The sequence below is a fragment of the Rhinolophus sinicus genome, linkage group LG15 (assembly GCF_036562045.2).
Source record: "Rhinolophus sinicus isolate RSC01 linkage group LG15, ASM3656204v1, whole genome shotgun sequence".
NCBI lineage: Eukaryota > Metazoa > Chordata > Mammalia > Chiroptera > Rhinolophidae > Rhinolophus > Rhinolophus sinicus.
Window position 1 is genome coordinate 6,461,800 of NC_133764.1, and position 16,278 is coordinate 6,478,077.

The 16,278-nt window shown below is 41.0% G+C and overlaps 1 protein-coding gene across 4 annotated transcripts in view; it reads right to left on the bottom strand.

Annotated features, from left to right (window-relative positions):
* MYOCD (myocardin) overlaps positions 1-16,278 on the bottom strand; it is a 92,124-nt gene that overhangs the window by 26,352 nt on the left and 49,494 nt on the right. For all 4 annotated transcript variants that reach the window (XM_019755278.2, XM_019755277.2, XM_019755276.2 and 1 more), the window contains 2 exons: positions 3,037-3,212; positions 441-566 (listed from right to left, as the gene is read on the bottom strand). In XM_019755278.2, the coding sequence (XP_019610837.2) occupies positions 441-566; positions 3,037-3,212 (302 nt within the window). The remainder of the gene's footprint in view (positions 1-440; positions 567-3,036; positions 3,213-16,278) is intronic.

The following is a 16,278-nucleotide window of genomic DNA, read 5'->3' on the forward strand; positions in this document are numbered from 1 at the left end:
CCACTTAGAACGTGAAAACCACTTCTGTGTATGCAGTGGAGGGGGCTATGAGGCTATTGCTTTAACACTGGCTCTTACTAAATTATAATCATTTAACAAATATTTCATAAGAGTCACCTGAGCATTCATTAAATGCTGAGAAAGCATGCTTCAAAATCAATGAGAAGTTATTTGGGATAAAATATTATGCAGAAGCCCAAATGACAACCAGGCAGTTAACTGAGGAGAGAGCACTCTGTAAACTGTTAGATATAATGCTGAGAAAATTAAACTAAAACTGTGCTATATGCTTAGAATGTTTCGTACTGTGAATGTAACCCATGCATTTTTATGTATTTCCATATGGAGACTGGCTTGGATGATATAGGCCTTACACTGTGCAAGGCCCTGAGTCTGTGAGCGAGCACTCAGGCAGGTGATGGAGGTGGGCCCACCCATACCTTTACAGCAGCATGCGCGGGGTTGGGGGTGCTGAGGGGGCCAAGCCCCTGCTTCCCTGTGTCTGACTGATTTCCGAGCTGTGAGGCCGAGTCATTCCTGTCATTTTCTGAGCCAGAAGTAAGATCCTGAAATACAAATTTCAGCATTGTTAGGATACAGGAGCAAAAATTGCGTGACATAGAATGTTAAAGTAGAGCCCTCCTTCCCCCCCTACACGGATAGCTCTGCTGTTTAAATCCTACCTTCATACCCAAGTACATATGAGACTACTTTCTCCAGGGGAAGGAGCCACATATATAATTTGTCAACCAATTGAGGACACTTTTGAGAGAAAAAGGGATCATTATTAATAATTATTCCACAAGACAGGAATAGAACTGCCCTATTCTAGGCAAACTGGGATATCTGGTCACCCTGTGTGAGGACTCCATCTGTCTGTCACAAGGTCTACCTGTTGGATGAGATAATGGGATTGAAAAAGAAAGTAAGAGGGAGGAGTGGGTGTAGGAATTTTAGGAAAAGTAGGACAACAAGAAAACTAGATGACAGGTGTTAGCAGATGGAGGGAAAGTGCGTGTACATATGTGTGTGTGCATATGTATGTGTTTTTGTATATCTGTATGTGTCTGCATTTATATGCATGTGTTCACATGTAGGTGTATGTATAGATATGTGTGTATATCTATGTGTGATATGTATATGTGTTCTGTGTGTATATGCATGTGTCTCTGTGTATATGTGTGTGCAAGTAATATATATATACATGTGTGGTGTGTGTCTCTGTGTATATGTGTGTGTGTGTATGCGTATTTATGTGTATGTGTGTATATGTAGGTAAGTGTCCTGAAAAATCTTTGTGAGAGGCATGTTTCTGTATGCATAGGACTTGGAAGAAGGATTAGTTAGTTATCTTCTCTCTCTCTCCTAAATTCCTATGCCGTGATGCTGACAAAAAGGGGCAGGGGCTGTTCAGGAACTCCCTCTGGCCCTTCTCAGTCCTTCCCTGAGTCCTGGCACCTGCAAAGGCCTATAGGATCCTTTCCTATTAGAGCCTCAGTGTCTTGATCTGTTACATGGGTCTGCTGGGTGAAATGACAAAATGGTCTTAGTCCGGCATTGCTCAGTGCTTACTCCCTTCCTCCCCTCTCCTAGGATTAAGCAGAAAAGAAGTTATCCTCTCCTTAAACCATTCTGAAATCAGAAGCTGAGGAATTTACTGTCAGAATAATAGCAGAAATGGTCTGATATACTGTTTGATGTTATCAAAGAACTTTGGCTGCAAAGACCAGCTGTGGCACGCAGGGGAAGGAAAAACGCTTTGATTATGAACTCTTGCACAATAGATGTATGACTGTTTCGGCTATGCTTTTTATGTCTCCTGTTTTTCTCCCATTCCACATTTTCTCCTTGGCAGCCTTAACTTTGCTCCGATGCGATGAAGGAGGGCATGACAACAGCCAGTAAGTAGCATAGTTTCTGGAAAAAGGGCCCTGGATGATAATTATCAAACTGTCCCTGATAGCTGTATGTTGCTTTACAGTGTAATAAATGTTTTCAAATATAATATCTAATTTCAATCCATCAAATAATTCCTGTGAGGCCAGGAGGAGTAAGCTCTGCCTAAAGGGAAGGGACTGAAGGTCTGGAGGGTTCTTTCAGAGCCAGTATGAGTGAAACCAGGGGTGGAAGACTCCTATCTCCCTGCCATGCAGTGTGTCTCCTTCCGCTCACGTGTGGGCACCCACACACACCTCCATGAGTACCATCGTGCTGGCTGAGGAGACTGGTGTGTGGCTTCTAGAGGCGGACGCTCCAGGGGCCGGGGGAATCTGAAGTGTTTCTGGAGGCCACACGGCTCCTCAGCCTCACGGAGCCTTAGTTCCTTGTCAGAATCCCCATCAGTGACACGTGCCTGGAGTGGACTGGGATATCTAACAGAAAACACTTATAAAGTATCTCACACTGAGTGAGCACTTACTACATGGCAGTGGCTGGTGTTAGTCATTATTGTTCTTTCTGAATGTGCTTTTAACAGTATTTGCAATATACATTCCTCACATCTTGAGAGCTGGTGAATTTGTCCAGAAAGAGATGCGTGTTGTGCTTAGGTCAGAGCTGGAACTGGACTTTGCAGTGGTTAATGGTAGAAGCAACTCAGGCTTCCCCGCTTTGTAGCCAATCAGCACTTCATGCCGCCCATCCCCCACCCCAGCACCCTCTGGTGTCTGCTCAGTGCATGGAAAGGCTGTGGGCCTTGAAACCAGCCCTGCTCTGGCACATTTTATCTGGGAGATTGTTGGTGGGTCATCGAAATCTCAGGGAGCCTTATTTTTACTTTGTAAAAATGAAGATGAAAGGCATCGACTCGGAAGAGTGGATGCTTAAAAAAAGTAAGTCAAGGGTATAGTCCTGAGATTCTCTTTCAGGGTTTTATAGAAATTTTCGCCACTACACATAGAACCCTGGACCCAATAGGGTAAGAAGAGGTACCAAGGTGATGTGCAATCAAGGGACATCTCTCGGTCTCGAAGCATACGTGACAGCGTTGATTTTAAGACTATGAAGAGATGACAGGCTGAGATGTGGTTTGTTTACCTGGATTGTCCCCAGAGGGCCTGCCGAAGGGGTCTCTGTAGCTTTAGTGCCTGGGGGGGACCTTGCTGAGCCCTGGGGGTCTTCACTTCGAGTCTGATCTGGAGAAAGCCCATCGCTGCTGCTGTCCTCTTCAAAGGCAAACGCATCAGCTGATTTGGAGAAACTCACCTGGTTACCTGAGGGAGTGAAATCCAAGAACTCGGTCAGTGGCTTAGGCACATCAAAGGGCTTTTTGGAAATGCTTCAATGTGTCATCCCTATTAAGACTAGTTCCTTAGATCTGTTTGCAGTTCAAGGTAAGAGTGAGGAATGTGTGACATACGAGGTCTGACAATTAGGTTCATGAACTTGTGATGATGTCATTAGCTTTTTTTTTATATCAGAGGGATTATTCATTATGAATTTCTACCAACTGGACAAACAGTTAACCAAGTTTACTATTTGGAAATGCTGAAAAGGCTGTGTGAAAAAGTTAGGTGACCTGAACTTTTCACCAACAATTCATGGCTCTTGCATCACGACACTGCACCAGCTCACACGGCACTGACTGTGACGGAGTTTCTAGCCAGTAAACAAATAACTGTATGGGAACACCCTCCCTACTCACCTGATCTGGCCCCCAATGACTTCTTTCTTTACCCGAAGATAAAAGAAATATTGAAAGGAAGACATTTTGATGACATTCAGTACATCAAGGGTAATACGATGACAGCTCTGATGGCCATTCCAGAAAGAGTTCCAAAATTGCTTTGAAGGGTGGACTAGGCGCTGGTGTCAGTGCACAGCTTCCCAAGGGGAGTACTTCAAAGGTGACCATAGTGATATTCAGCAATGAGGTATGTAGCACTTATTCTAGGATGAGTTCGCAAACTTAATTGTCCAATCTCGTATAAAAGGTCTACCATTATATATTAAACATTATTTTCAGGTTTATCGATGCCTGAACATTTCCTGTGTGAACCTATATGTTTTTGAAATTAAATCAGGGAAGATGAAGGAAAGAAAAAGGGTCACTTTGTGCAGAATGAGGCCAATGGAGACAGCACTAGGAGGACGCCCCATTTCCCTCAGGTTTTACGACGAGAGCTATAATTGAGATGACAGTGTGCCATTTGCATGATGTTCAAATATAAAGCAGGGCACACAGCACAAAAATGTTTAGCAAACTTTGCTAACAAGGATAAGCTAGGACAGCTACTAAGTTTAAATTCCTAAATGTCAGAATTAGCTCGTGTCACCAGAGTGTCCCAAAGCCCCATTCAACTAATACGTATCTGTTTATAAAAGCCATAAATGTGTCTCAGAAACCTCAGCGTGATCTTTATTTGTTTATTATTTGGGCTTTCTTTTGATTCCTCTTATCTTTGTGTCTATTTTAGAAATCCTCAATGGCTCACACATTCAAAATTTCTTCCACAGCAGCCGACATGGTCTTTGGGCGGGGGGAATAGATAGATACATTAGCTCGAGGAGAGAGAGGGGTTATCAGATCAGATGGGACCGTCATAACATCCTTATATGTCTCTTATGCTTTTTAATTGCCAAATTTCATCTGGTTTATCATCCAGCTGCATAGGACAGAATGTGCTGAGGCCACATCGCTCATCTGACCCGATTCCAGGCACAGCTCTTCTAAAGGAATTTAGGTATTATCAGGAAGTTTTCCAGCCCGGTATTCTGCAATCACACTGACAAGAACTTTTGACTCCTGCTCTGTGCAGATAAGACAGAGGAGCTTTCACCATGCAGACTGGAAAGCCAACGAGGAGCTGGAAGTAATGGAACAAATGTGGTTTGGGGCTTGTCATCACCACCACTGCTGGCATCTGTCATGGCCCCTCACTCAGACATCCAAGGGTCAAATCAGGAAAGAGGCCAGACAAGGACAGGGCAGGTGGAAACTCCAGTGGCTGGCCCATTGGGCAGCCCGCTAACCTGGGGAGGCTTGGGGACCACATTGCTCCTCCAGGGAGCCAAGGATCCTTTATGAAATCATTGCTTTTCTGTGATTATAAAAGTAATATATCCTTATAAAAATTGAAACCATAAGAGCTGTACGTAATAATCCCACTTCCCATTAATAATTTGTTTCCTCTTCTAGATTTAATTCTAGACATATAGCAATGCATATACACACATATTTAAAAAATATTTCATATAGATAGGTCTGAAACTTGCTTTATTTACTTTATGTTTTCTGGAGATCTTTCCATGTAAGCACATAGAGATCTTCCTCAATTTTAAAAAAAAAAAAGTATTTTTTTTTGGTAGCAGCTGTACAGTATTCCATTATATTAATGGGGACTTTTATTTTTCAACTTTTATTTTCTAAGGTACACTTTTTAACTACCATATAAAAATTTGAAATAATAGACAAGTACAGAGAAGAATATAAAACACAGGTCTACATATCACCTGAAATAAACGCATGCTAGCATTTTCTTATATTTGCATCAGAAAAATATTCATTTCCTACCAGGGGGGTTTCATTGGATATTTGACAAATGCCAAGTTTTTCTTTATAATCAGGCGCCACTCTACTTCCCCTTCAGTACTCTGGTTTCAAACACTTCCTTCTCTCTTTTAAGAATCCCGAGTTAGCTCTAACCTTTCCTCCCCCTTTTCTCACAGCAAACCCTGTAAATAAGCCTGTATTTGTCATTTTCATCCTATGTGAAAAAATTACACATAATCCTTTTGTCAAGGGGATCATTTGCCTGAGATCTTCCAGGAAGGTCCTTCCAGTTGCCTCCATGACTATGCTTCCATCGTCAACTCAACCTATTTCTTTACTTTAGAAACAATGTTTTCATTAAAATTTCAAGTCCTACTTCTATTTGTGGAATTAAAGGCTTTGTCTCTATTAAAAGGAGTACATGTATATTGAGGGCCAGGTGGGCACAGGAGTTGGGGGGTGAGGTGGGTGTTAAGCCTCTGCACCCCAGAAATCACAGCATTTCATTGGGATCTACTTAGCACATACCCTGAGCCAACACCATTCCTGTTCTCAGAGAATCCTGCGTGTGGCTATGCCAGGCCCTGGAGGCAGCCGGTCTTCTCTGCCCAACAGAACTGCCACCTGAGATCTTTATTTCCTTATATTCCCTCCCCATGTCTCCATTCTAAATTAGTATGGATCTTTCCTGTACGTTCTGTTACTTCAGAGGACAAAGACCACCCCACCACCACCATTTCCACCCACACCCAAACACAGTATCACTTCTCAAATATGTACAAATGAGAGGAAATGAGCCAAATTGCAAAGCTGTCCTAGTAGTGTAGCATGTGGGTAGAAACGCTTCAAGGAAGAGGCAAGGATAGGGAAGAAAAAGAGAGAAGGATTTCTCTTCTTATCCCCCAACAACCCCACTTTCAAGTGGGGTGACAGCAAATGATAAAAACAGTAGTTTGTATCAGTAGCTCACTTAATAGGACAGCAATAACAAAGACAATCAACTTTTGTTATGCTTCATAATGGATAAGTACGTCAGAGTAGGGGGCACATTTTCTCATCTCTGTTTTGAGGACATTGCAAGGTCCAGTCCACCCAGTTATTTAGAGACTGAGCTAAGCCTGTGGGCCCAGGCTTTGTACTCTCAGAGCCACCCGCAGAGGGGGTGGAAAATCAGTTACCTTCCCTGGAGGCCATCAGGTGACATACTGTTTAGGGAACATTGTAGGACCTGCAGGTTGGTTGTGGAGAGGTAGCGTAGAAAACAGCTGTCTCTCCTTTTTCTACACACATGTACTGAGGACATCTCCATGTTCCACAAGATCGTTTACTTGACTTTTTGTGATTTGAGGGGCTGAATGTGACACCGTGATTATGAGAACAGAGAAGGCAGGGATTCTAGGAAAGGTGACTGTGATGCTTTCTTTGGAACTTGTCTCAGAAAAGGGTTGGAAGAGTTGTGGAAACCCTGTTGCCACCAGTATATCAGCATGTCCTTTGCACTTTAACACTGGGCATTTGGTGACCTTGGTTGGAGGCACTGGAATGGTGTGGAAAAGTCTACAAGTCGAGTATCTGGAATAAAGGAGTCAGTAATCAGTCCCATTTCCCTCAATACTGGAGAGAGCATTCCTCAGTAATTTTTTTCATTTCCAGCCTTCCCACTTTAAGAGAAATCGAGAGAAGCAGAAGGGTAATCAGATACGATATGGTGAAGAGACGGAAAACCATAAGAAGGATGTTATTTAAGTATTGCCCTGGGACACAACTGGAAAACTGTCAAGGACCAGACTGTCTGGGGAATGCTGTTGGTGGGTAGATGAAAGAGAGAGCAGAGTGCAGTTATCCAAGAAGACTCCTGGAGGAGACAGGATTAAATTGAGCCTGAAATGACGGTCAGCTGTGGGTAGGACAACAGAAAGGGAGGGGGCATTTGGCAATAATGGGGGGAGTGGAAGGGAAGTGACAGAGTGCTGGTTAGAAGTGACAGAGTTGGGGTGGGAAGGGTGAGGAAGAAACTCTCCCAGCCAGAGGAGAGGATTATTTTGGGACCCAATTCTTGGAGAGACACAGCTTCTAAGAGTCTATCAAGTGACATCAATCATTTAAAGAGGTTCCTCTGCTCAAATCTATGGAGAAACCCTGAGTTTTCTGTAGACACAAAGAAGTCATGAGTACATGCAACCACCTATAGGGTAGTTGTTTACACCTGAATGAACAAACAGGGTCAAGGCCGAGGCCCCAAATATGACTCCTGCCTGGTATGTAAAAAGTATGACGTGCCAGGTCAGAATACTCTGACAGACACATTGAGGACCACTTAGGGGCTGTCCAGGCCAAAAGACCCCTACATGGGTCCCTACCAATCACCACTTCTTCGGTTCTATAAGTGGTTAGAATTTGCTGTTGCCAGGGCAGAAGACGAGTGGCAGGGCAGAGAGCCCACATACAGTTACACACTCAGCTCAGTCCTTGTTGGTGAAGAGAACCGTAACGGCGGAGAGGCCCCTGAGAGAAAAATGGCAATGGCTTCCTTCTGAGATGATGTACGTGGTTTTTGGTGTGGTCAGTAAGAAGTTGGGTTCTGGAGTCAAACAGACGTGGTTTGTTCCTTGGTTCTACTACTTCAGTTGCCAAGTTATTTAAACTTATGGAGCCTTAGTTTCCCCCTCTATAAAATGGGAATAATAATAATGGCTACCTCTCAGCGTTTTGAGGATGAAAATAATACAACATATGTAAAGCACTGAGTTTCACGTATGTTATATGTTATTTGCATCGTCCCTGAGGTGCAAGTGTTCAATAATCGCTAGCTGCTATTATTGTTATGGTTTTGGTTAGGAGGATCTGTTTGTCTCAAGTTTACCATTATCGAAATAAAGAAGACCACCCGGGAGGCAGTTTATCCTGTGGTCAGCTTTGCAAAGGTCAGCACAACTCCAGAGCCAGAAAAACGAGTGGTTCATTCTGGGAAAGCAGAGGCAGACCTTCCCCAGAGCAAGGGGATTGTCACAGGAAAGGCTGCACATTTCTCCCTCCTTCCTGGTTCAAGCCAGACTCATGTGGGGAGGGACAAAGGTCAGCTTATCTGGCTGTCTCTAGAACAACCAAGTCTATCAGCTTTTTGCTGTGGCCCTGGGCCTCTCCTCCAATCTCCCCCAGTGTGAGGCTCTCTGGGAGTGCTGTGTGCTGGCTATTGTCCCTGTAGACACGTCAGGTGGTGTGATGACAAGGACTTGCTTTGGGAAGCCCTGACATCATCCCCCAGCTATGCCCACGGGGCTGGCTCTGGGTGCTGGCCCCTTGGGGATCTTGGCCTGGTGACTCTGAGCTTTTCCTCTCCCTCTTGGAAGTGATTAGATGAATGAGTCAGTTGTACTTTCCTCTGCATAAACATTTAAAATTCCAAGATTAGAGTGAGATAATCGGAGTCCTAGTTACCTTTTTGCTAGGCTCACACCAAGGGCTGGAAACCATGAAGTGGAATGTGAAAAGGGACCTTGCTTCCTTATCTGCTTGCAAGCTTGAGTAGTACACTGCTTGAGAGCTATTTTAATTCATGGACAGACCGTCTCCTAACATCCTCCTGGAAGAGACTGAAGCCAAATCCATTTCTTAAGGGAGAAGGTGATTATGTGAAGGTAGAAGTATTTTAAATGTGGCTCTTGCCTAAAGATATTTCTTTACACTGAAGAGACCCTCGTCTCTGGAAGATGGATCGTATTGTCCAACAAAGACAGAACCCACTGCTCTTGAAGGGGGATCAGATGCCTTTACTATGGAAATGGATGTCAGTGGAAATTTGGAGGAACCAAGGTTCCTTTTCTTCAGATTTCTGTCTAGAAATTTGCATCAAATCTATAGATATATCCTGATCCTAGGACTACATAACCTGCATAAGCACTTGACCTGTATCAGCTCTTAGGGCTAATTCTTCAGGACAGAGATCATCAGGTGTGTAAAGATACTTCAGCACTGCCTCTCGCTTCCCCTCTGCAGGGCCCCACTTTCTCACAGCTCCCTCTGAGGTTTCTAGGGACTTCTCCCCAGCTGCAGGCCCCACTTGGGCATGTCCTGCACACTCTCGGTGTCTGTGCTCACTTCAGCGGGCAGCCAAGGCCAACACCAGGCAACCGCCTTCTCTCAGCGCTAGCTAACTTCCCTTCTTGCCACTCCCACACCCAGAAAGCTACCAGCTCCCTGATGCTTGTTTCCCACCCCTTTCCCAGAACATTCCTCAGAAAAGTATTTTTCATGTATGCCTCAGTGTGTTTCTTTCCCCCAAAGATCACTGGCACTTTGAAAATTATTTCTTATTATGGAATGATCGATTTTTGTCCACGAGAAAGTTATACCAAAGCAAACCTTTTCTTTTCATGCCAAAGCAAGTGACTCTACCCTCTGGCTTAGGACCATGGCTATCGTCTACCTGCCTTAAAAGTGAATGATAAAAGAGTGTCAAGAATTCCAAAGTCTCTAAAAATGACCAGGTTCTTAGAGAATACAATTTTTTTTGGTTTTGTTACAAAGTCTGAGCCTTGGGGATATAGGTGAGCAAAGACCAGTGTAGGATCTTTTAGAAAGGTACGTGACAGCTATGAACAGATGACTTCTGGGCTAGCCCTGGTGGACTACAAATGTTGCTTCCTGTGTTAAAGGGCTATACTGATAAAAATAACTCATTTATCTTTGATAAGGAGGCTATAGATTCTGAATCACAGGTTTGATTTTTTTGAAAAAGTAGCTGGAAAGCTGACTCAGGCATTCAGGTGGGAAGCTTGGCTCAATCCACGGAAAAGTTGAGAACACTTTAAGAGGAGGTGCTTGTCTACAGGAGCAGAACTCCAGGACCCTTCCACTGTTTGAAGAGTTGGGAAAGCCAGCTGGGCTTCTGCTGTACCTCGGCAGAAGCCAGGCCTCTGGACAATAAACAGCTTCCTTGGTAGCTAAGGGATGTTCTAGTCAAGTGAAGAGAATACTCAGATGACCAGAGAGAGAATTAACAAGCTTGCAGTGCCCCTAGGACACTCAAAACTGAGGGATCACTAAGTGACAATGACTCACGCATAAGCTGAGCAAGGCATGCTCAACTTCAGCCTACGATTTCTGTTTTCATTAGGTCATCTCTCCCACGTAACATCACTTTTGTTGTATTCAGTGATCCGGCCTGAGAGAGGGTGGCTGTTAGCCGTTGTTTCAATGGAGGAGAAACAGGGAGTCAGGTGCATGCTCTGAGATGTAACCATGAGGAAGCCCAAGCCCCCTCCTGTGTTAGTCAAACCAGAAAGCCTCCTGTTCCACCACATGATATCATTCTAGTCATACGAGCCTATATTACTTCCGACTGGAATCTGTAAAATTCGCCCTGACTCAGAAAATAAATTTTCAGGCTGGAAGTAGGATTGATAGCTGAAACCCCAAAGGAAAGGAAAATTTTGAGGAAAAGACTTTTTGTGGTCATTCAGCTGACTGTAAGAGGGGTGACTTCTAGGAATGAGAAGAAAAATCCCAGAGTGGGAACTGGTTCTCAGTCAAAAATATCATTCCCTGTGTTGGGTGAAGTTCTAGATTATTGTATTTGAGGGTTGGAACATAGTTGGTCTTCAAGGAAACCTGGAGGGAGCAAGTCAATGACTGAGTATTCCACTCAGAGCTTGGCAGAAACATAGAAACACAGCTGCAGAGAGGGCTAGAAAATGTAAACACATCTGGAAAGGCACGCGGATGCGGTGGGGGGAGGACACACAGATGCCAGGAGAATGACACACAGCAAACTACAACCCTGAGTCACCACTTCACCACATCAGGGAAGATGATCTGATCACAAGAAGTGATAGAAAGGCGGGGCTGGATCATTATCACTATGGGAAGGGCTACTCAAAGTGCCGTCTCTACAGCTGGTCTCTGAGCAACTCCCTGTCTTTGTGACATTCCACAGGATGCCATCACCTTGCCCGTAAAAATTCGTGCATGTTGAAAGATTACGGATAAAGAGGCTGGTGCATGGGTTGATAACAGGTGTTTAGTTCTCCATCACTGGTGCCCACTTCCGGACTTTCTTGGATTAGGTCAACCTATATCCTCCACCTCTTCCGGTAGCCATTCCTCCTCTTTATTCTTCACAGAATCCCTGCCTCTATCCTAAATATTATTGCGTGAGAACCTCATTTTAGCCCTGTTCTCTTTTTATATATCCTCCGCTTGCCCCAACCACCCTCTAGTGACACTCTTGATTCTTTGTACCCTGCACTACTTCTATTTTTTATAGCATCCATCATATTTATTATGATATATAATTATTTATTGTTTTGGTTTATTGTCTATCTCCCCCACTAGAATTTAAGTTCTGTTAGAGCAGAAACCTTTGAATGTTTTGTTCACTGAGTTATCCCAAGCACTTAGAATAGTGTCTGATATACAGAAGATATACTCCATAAATATTAAATGAAGAAATAAATAAATGAAACGTCAGTATTATCTAAACCATCAGTTTAAATTACCATATACACTAAAATCTCCTAAGTCTATGGCTCTAGACCAATACTTTCTTCTGAATCTTAGTTCAGTAGAATCCACTGCTGACTCAGTCCCTGCCTTTGGAATTCCTATGGGCCTTTCAAATCCAAGAGTTTGAAACAAGAATTCATCATCTCTCCCAAATCTGTTCTTCCACTTACGGTCCCTTATCTTGATAAACGGCCACCCAAGAGAGAAACCTATATGTCATTTTTTAATCTTCCCTTTGTCCAAATTGATATAGTCTACCAATCATTTAATCATGCACAATCAATTGCCTCTCAGATACTCTTTCTTCCACACCCTCAGCCATGACTCTGGTTCAGGTTATTATCAACTGTCATCAAACAAGTCCAAAAGCTTCCTAACAGAGCCCTTTAACTCTGTGACTTTTAATGAGTCCACTTCACACTGCAGCCACAGGCTCTTTCTACCTGCCAAATGCCCAACTTGGCTCACACACAAAACAAGTTCTGGATTCCACTAGAAACTCTTCCAATGGCTCTCCACTGCTTGTTATTGCAGTATTAATATTAGTATTTTAAATTATGTTCCTCCTGATTGAGGAATTAGAAGAGTGCTTAATATGTGTTTCCTTAAGTGACTGAGAAGTTTGAACCTCTCTACTGCTTTAAAGTAAAATTTAAAATGACTTTATCACTTGACCAGTGCTACCTGTCGGTCTTTCACACTCATTCTCTGCCCTCTCCTTATAGGGCTCAGCTAAGAAGTCATGTCTCCCAGGATGCCTTGGTTATGTACACATATATACATTCCCATTGTGACTTTTATCAATTTCCTTCATACAAATTATCACAAGGACTGACAGTTTTCTTCTTCTGTGCCTCTTTTCTTGCTGAATTGTAAAGTCCTTGGGGATAGAAATGAAGCAAACTTTTTGCTAATGTGTCACCAGTGCCTACCTAATTCTGCATACATTTTTAAATTGAGCCCACCTTGAAAAAAGCCCTATGAGATAGCCATTATTACTGTTGGATTTCAGAGAGGAACAATTGAGGCACAGAGAGATTAAATAACTCCATGGTTATGTGGCCAAAGTCAGAGTACGGCTTTGAAAATCAGGCCAATGGATCCCAAAGCACCTGCTTTTCCTGCCTTCACGCAGCTTCACGTCCGGTCCATTATTTTCTTTTATTTATTGCTTTCTATCCATTCCACTGGCCGTGTCCCTGCTCATGCCCTCCTGTCTCCTTATCTGAGTGGGTGCATAGTCTTTGGCCACCCCTCTGCCTCCAGTCTCTTCTCCTGCATCTGAAGCCAATTAATATTCCTGACCCTCAGTTCTTCTCATGGGGATTCTCCTGCTCAACAACCATGACTTAACGCAAAATTAAATAAATTCAAGGAAAGACAAGAAACCAACAAAATTTATGAACAACTTCATGAACTGCTTCTTTGTAATAATGACCAATAAAATAGAAAGACTTCTATCAAGTGTAATGCAAAAGAGAGGCAGGAAGGAGAAACTATAGGAATTACAACATTTGCAATGAAAAAAAAAACCCGCAATATAAGTTTCAGAGATGCTTAGAACAATTGTAAGCCAAACTTCATATAACTTTAGGCTAATAACCTTGAAATTCAGAGGGATAACGAGAACTTTTAGAAAAATGTAAATTGTACAAATTACCTTAAGGATAAAATTTGAATACACAAATAACTATGGACAAAACTGAAGAAAAGCTATCAAAGAACTACTCCTAAGAAAAGTACTGAGCCTCTATAATTTTAATAGGCAATGTTTTCAAGCAACTGATTATTGTGGACATATTTAAATATTTGCCAAACATGAAAGATATGGAAAGGTAATTATAACTTATTTTGTGGATTGCACATAGTCTTGACACTTAAACCTGAGAAATACAAAACAACCACATAGACCAATATTATTTATGAACATTGTAGCAGAGAGGACACTATTCATCAAAATTTATGTTCCTTCTTCCCTTGTACAGCAAGATTGCTGGGAAATTACTGTTCAGCTAGGAAATAACTTTTCCCGCCATATGTACTATTTTCACAATGGAATTTGAGCGGAAGTGATGTGTTCGTTTCTAAGTTGAGGCTTTTTAAATATGTGTGTGGGCCTTTTTATTCTTTCTTTCCCCCTCACTTCATAGGATGATGGGACTCCAGCACACAGGTTGGCAAATGGCCTGTGAGCCTGCTGTCTTTTTGTAAATAAAGTTTTATTAGGACACAGCCATATCCATGTTTTTACTTATTGCCTATGGCGTCTTTCATACTACAACACCTGAACTGGGTAGTTGTGACAGACAGCTTAGATAGCTTGGCTTCTTTACTATCTGGCCCTTTAAGAAAAACTTTGCCATCCCTGTCCTAGGGGATGGTGGAGCAGTAAGACTGCATGGGGACTGTTGTGCTTGAAAGAGTTGCCATTGAGAAAAACCCTCTCTGGACTGTTTATGAATAAGATACACTTCTATTGTGAAACAGCTGAAATTTTGTAGTTTGCTTAGCAGCTACCTTTATTGCAACTAATAATGAAACATCTCAAATAAGAGACTAATGATTTCTAGAAAAACAAAATCTATGTAGAATTTTTTCCAGAAATGCAAGGTGATTTGGAAAGATAGCAATATCCCATTATTAGGTCAAAAAATAAAACCCATGTAACCATCTTTTCATGCATATTGAAAGCATTTTAAAAACAGCATTCATCTTACAAATTACTCTTAGTGGAATAGGATAGAGAAATACTTCCTTACATAGTAAAAGCTAATATCATACATAGAGGTCAATGACTAGAAAAATTCCCATTTATGATAAAAACAAAAACAAAAATAAATGTTATAATCAACATCCAACATAACATAGCAAAAAACATAATATATGTAAAAATGTAATACTGCTTTTTAAGCACCAGCAATGTAACAATAATAATAATAATTTTCTACTATGTACTATATTAATAATTATTAAACTATATAATAAAATATTATCTATTGCATAATATAAAATAATATAAATTATATGTGCTTTGTATAATTTATACATGTAATTTTACATATGATATACATCTACATGATATAAATATTTTGCATGCAATAAAATATATTTAACTTGATTTTTATAAGATGGTATATTGTAATTTATAATTTGTACATAATTTGTAATTTATAAATTGTACATAATTTGTACAAAATTCATATAATTTACAAATACAAATATATAATGTATAATTTATAAATAAAACATGAAAATCACATGTAGTTTATGTTATGAATATTCTGTATGTAATTTTAAAAATTACATTAATTATATAATATACTAATAAAACCGTAATGTTACTTTTTGAGTTATCAGCCAGTGCACCAAGGCAGAAATAAAAATGAATCAGGTTGCAAATTTTCATTATTTGCAGACAATATGATTGTGCACTTAGACAATCTAAGGTTAACTGAGAAACTATTGACACTATTAAGAAAATCTTCAAAATTACAAAATAAATGTGCAGAATTAATAGGTTTCCCATATGTCAGCAATAATTGACTTAAAAAAAATGCCTTACTAATACTATGGAAACTAAAAGGAGACTTAAGTAGGTGGAGAGAGACTGTATTTTTGCCTCATAATTAATGTATTTTAAACATTTGAATTCACCATAAATTAATCTATAAATTCACTGCAATTCCAAACAAAATTCTAACAAGATTGAAATTGGCATGTGATAAGCTGATTTTAAATTTCACCCAGCATATATTTGTAAAAGTAGCCAAAACATATTAGAAAGATCAGACCAATGTAAAGAAACTTGTGAAGACAGATACTAAAACGAATTGTAAAATACATCAATAAAACTGTGAAAAATAAAATTAGACCTTTCTCTTAAACCATGCACTTAAATAATTTCATACGTACTAAGGACTGAAACATAAAAATGAAGTATATAAATGTTAGAAGACAGTGTAGGTGAATAACTATATTCCTGAGCTAAGAAATGTTTTTAATAAGTAATGAATTGCAGAAACAATGAAGAAAAAGATTAATAGATTTAACTATATAGAAATTAAAACCTGCTATAGGTAAAATACACTCTACACACACTCAAAAAGACCAAGGAGAAACTGGTAAAAGGATGTGCAATACCTATGACAGATGGAGGATGAGTGTTTCATATAGTATATATGACTTTTACAAAGTAGTAAGGGAAGAAAATACCCAGTAGAAAAAAGAGGAGTAACCACAAGTTGCCAGTGACACAAAATCATGGGGAGAAAAAAAATCTCACC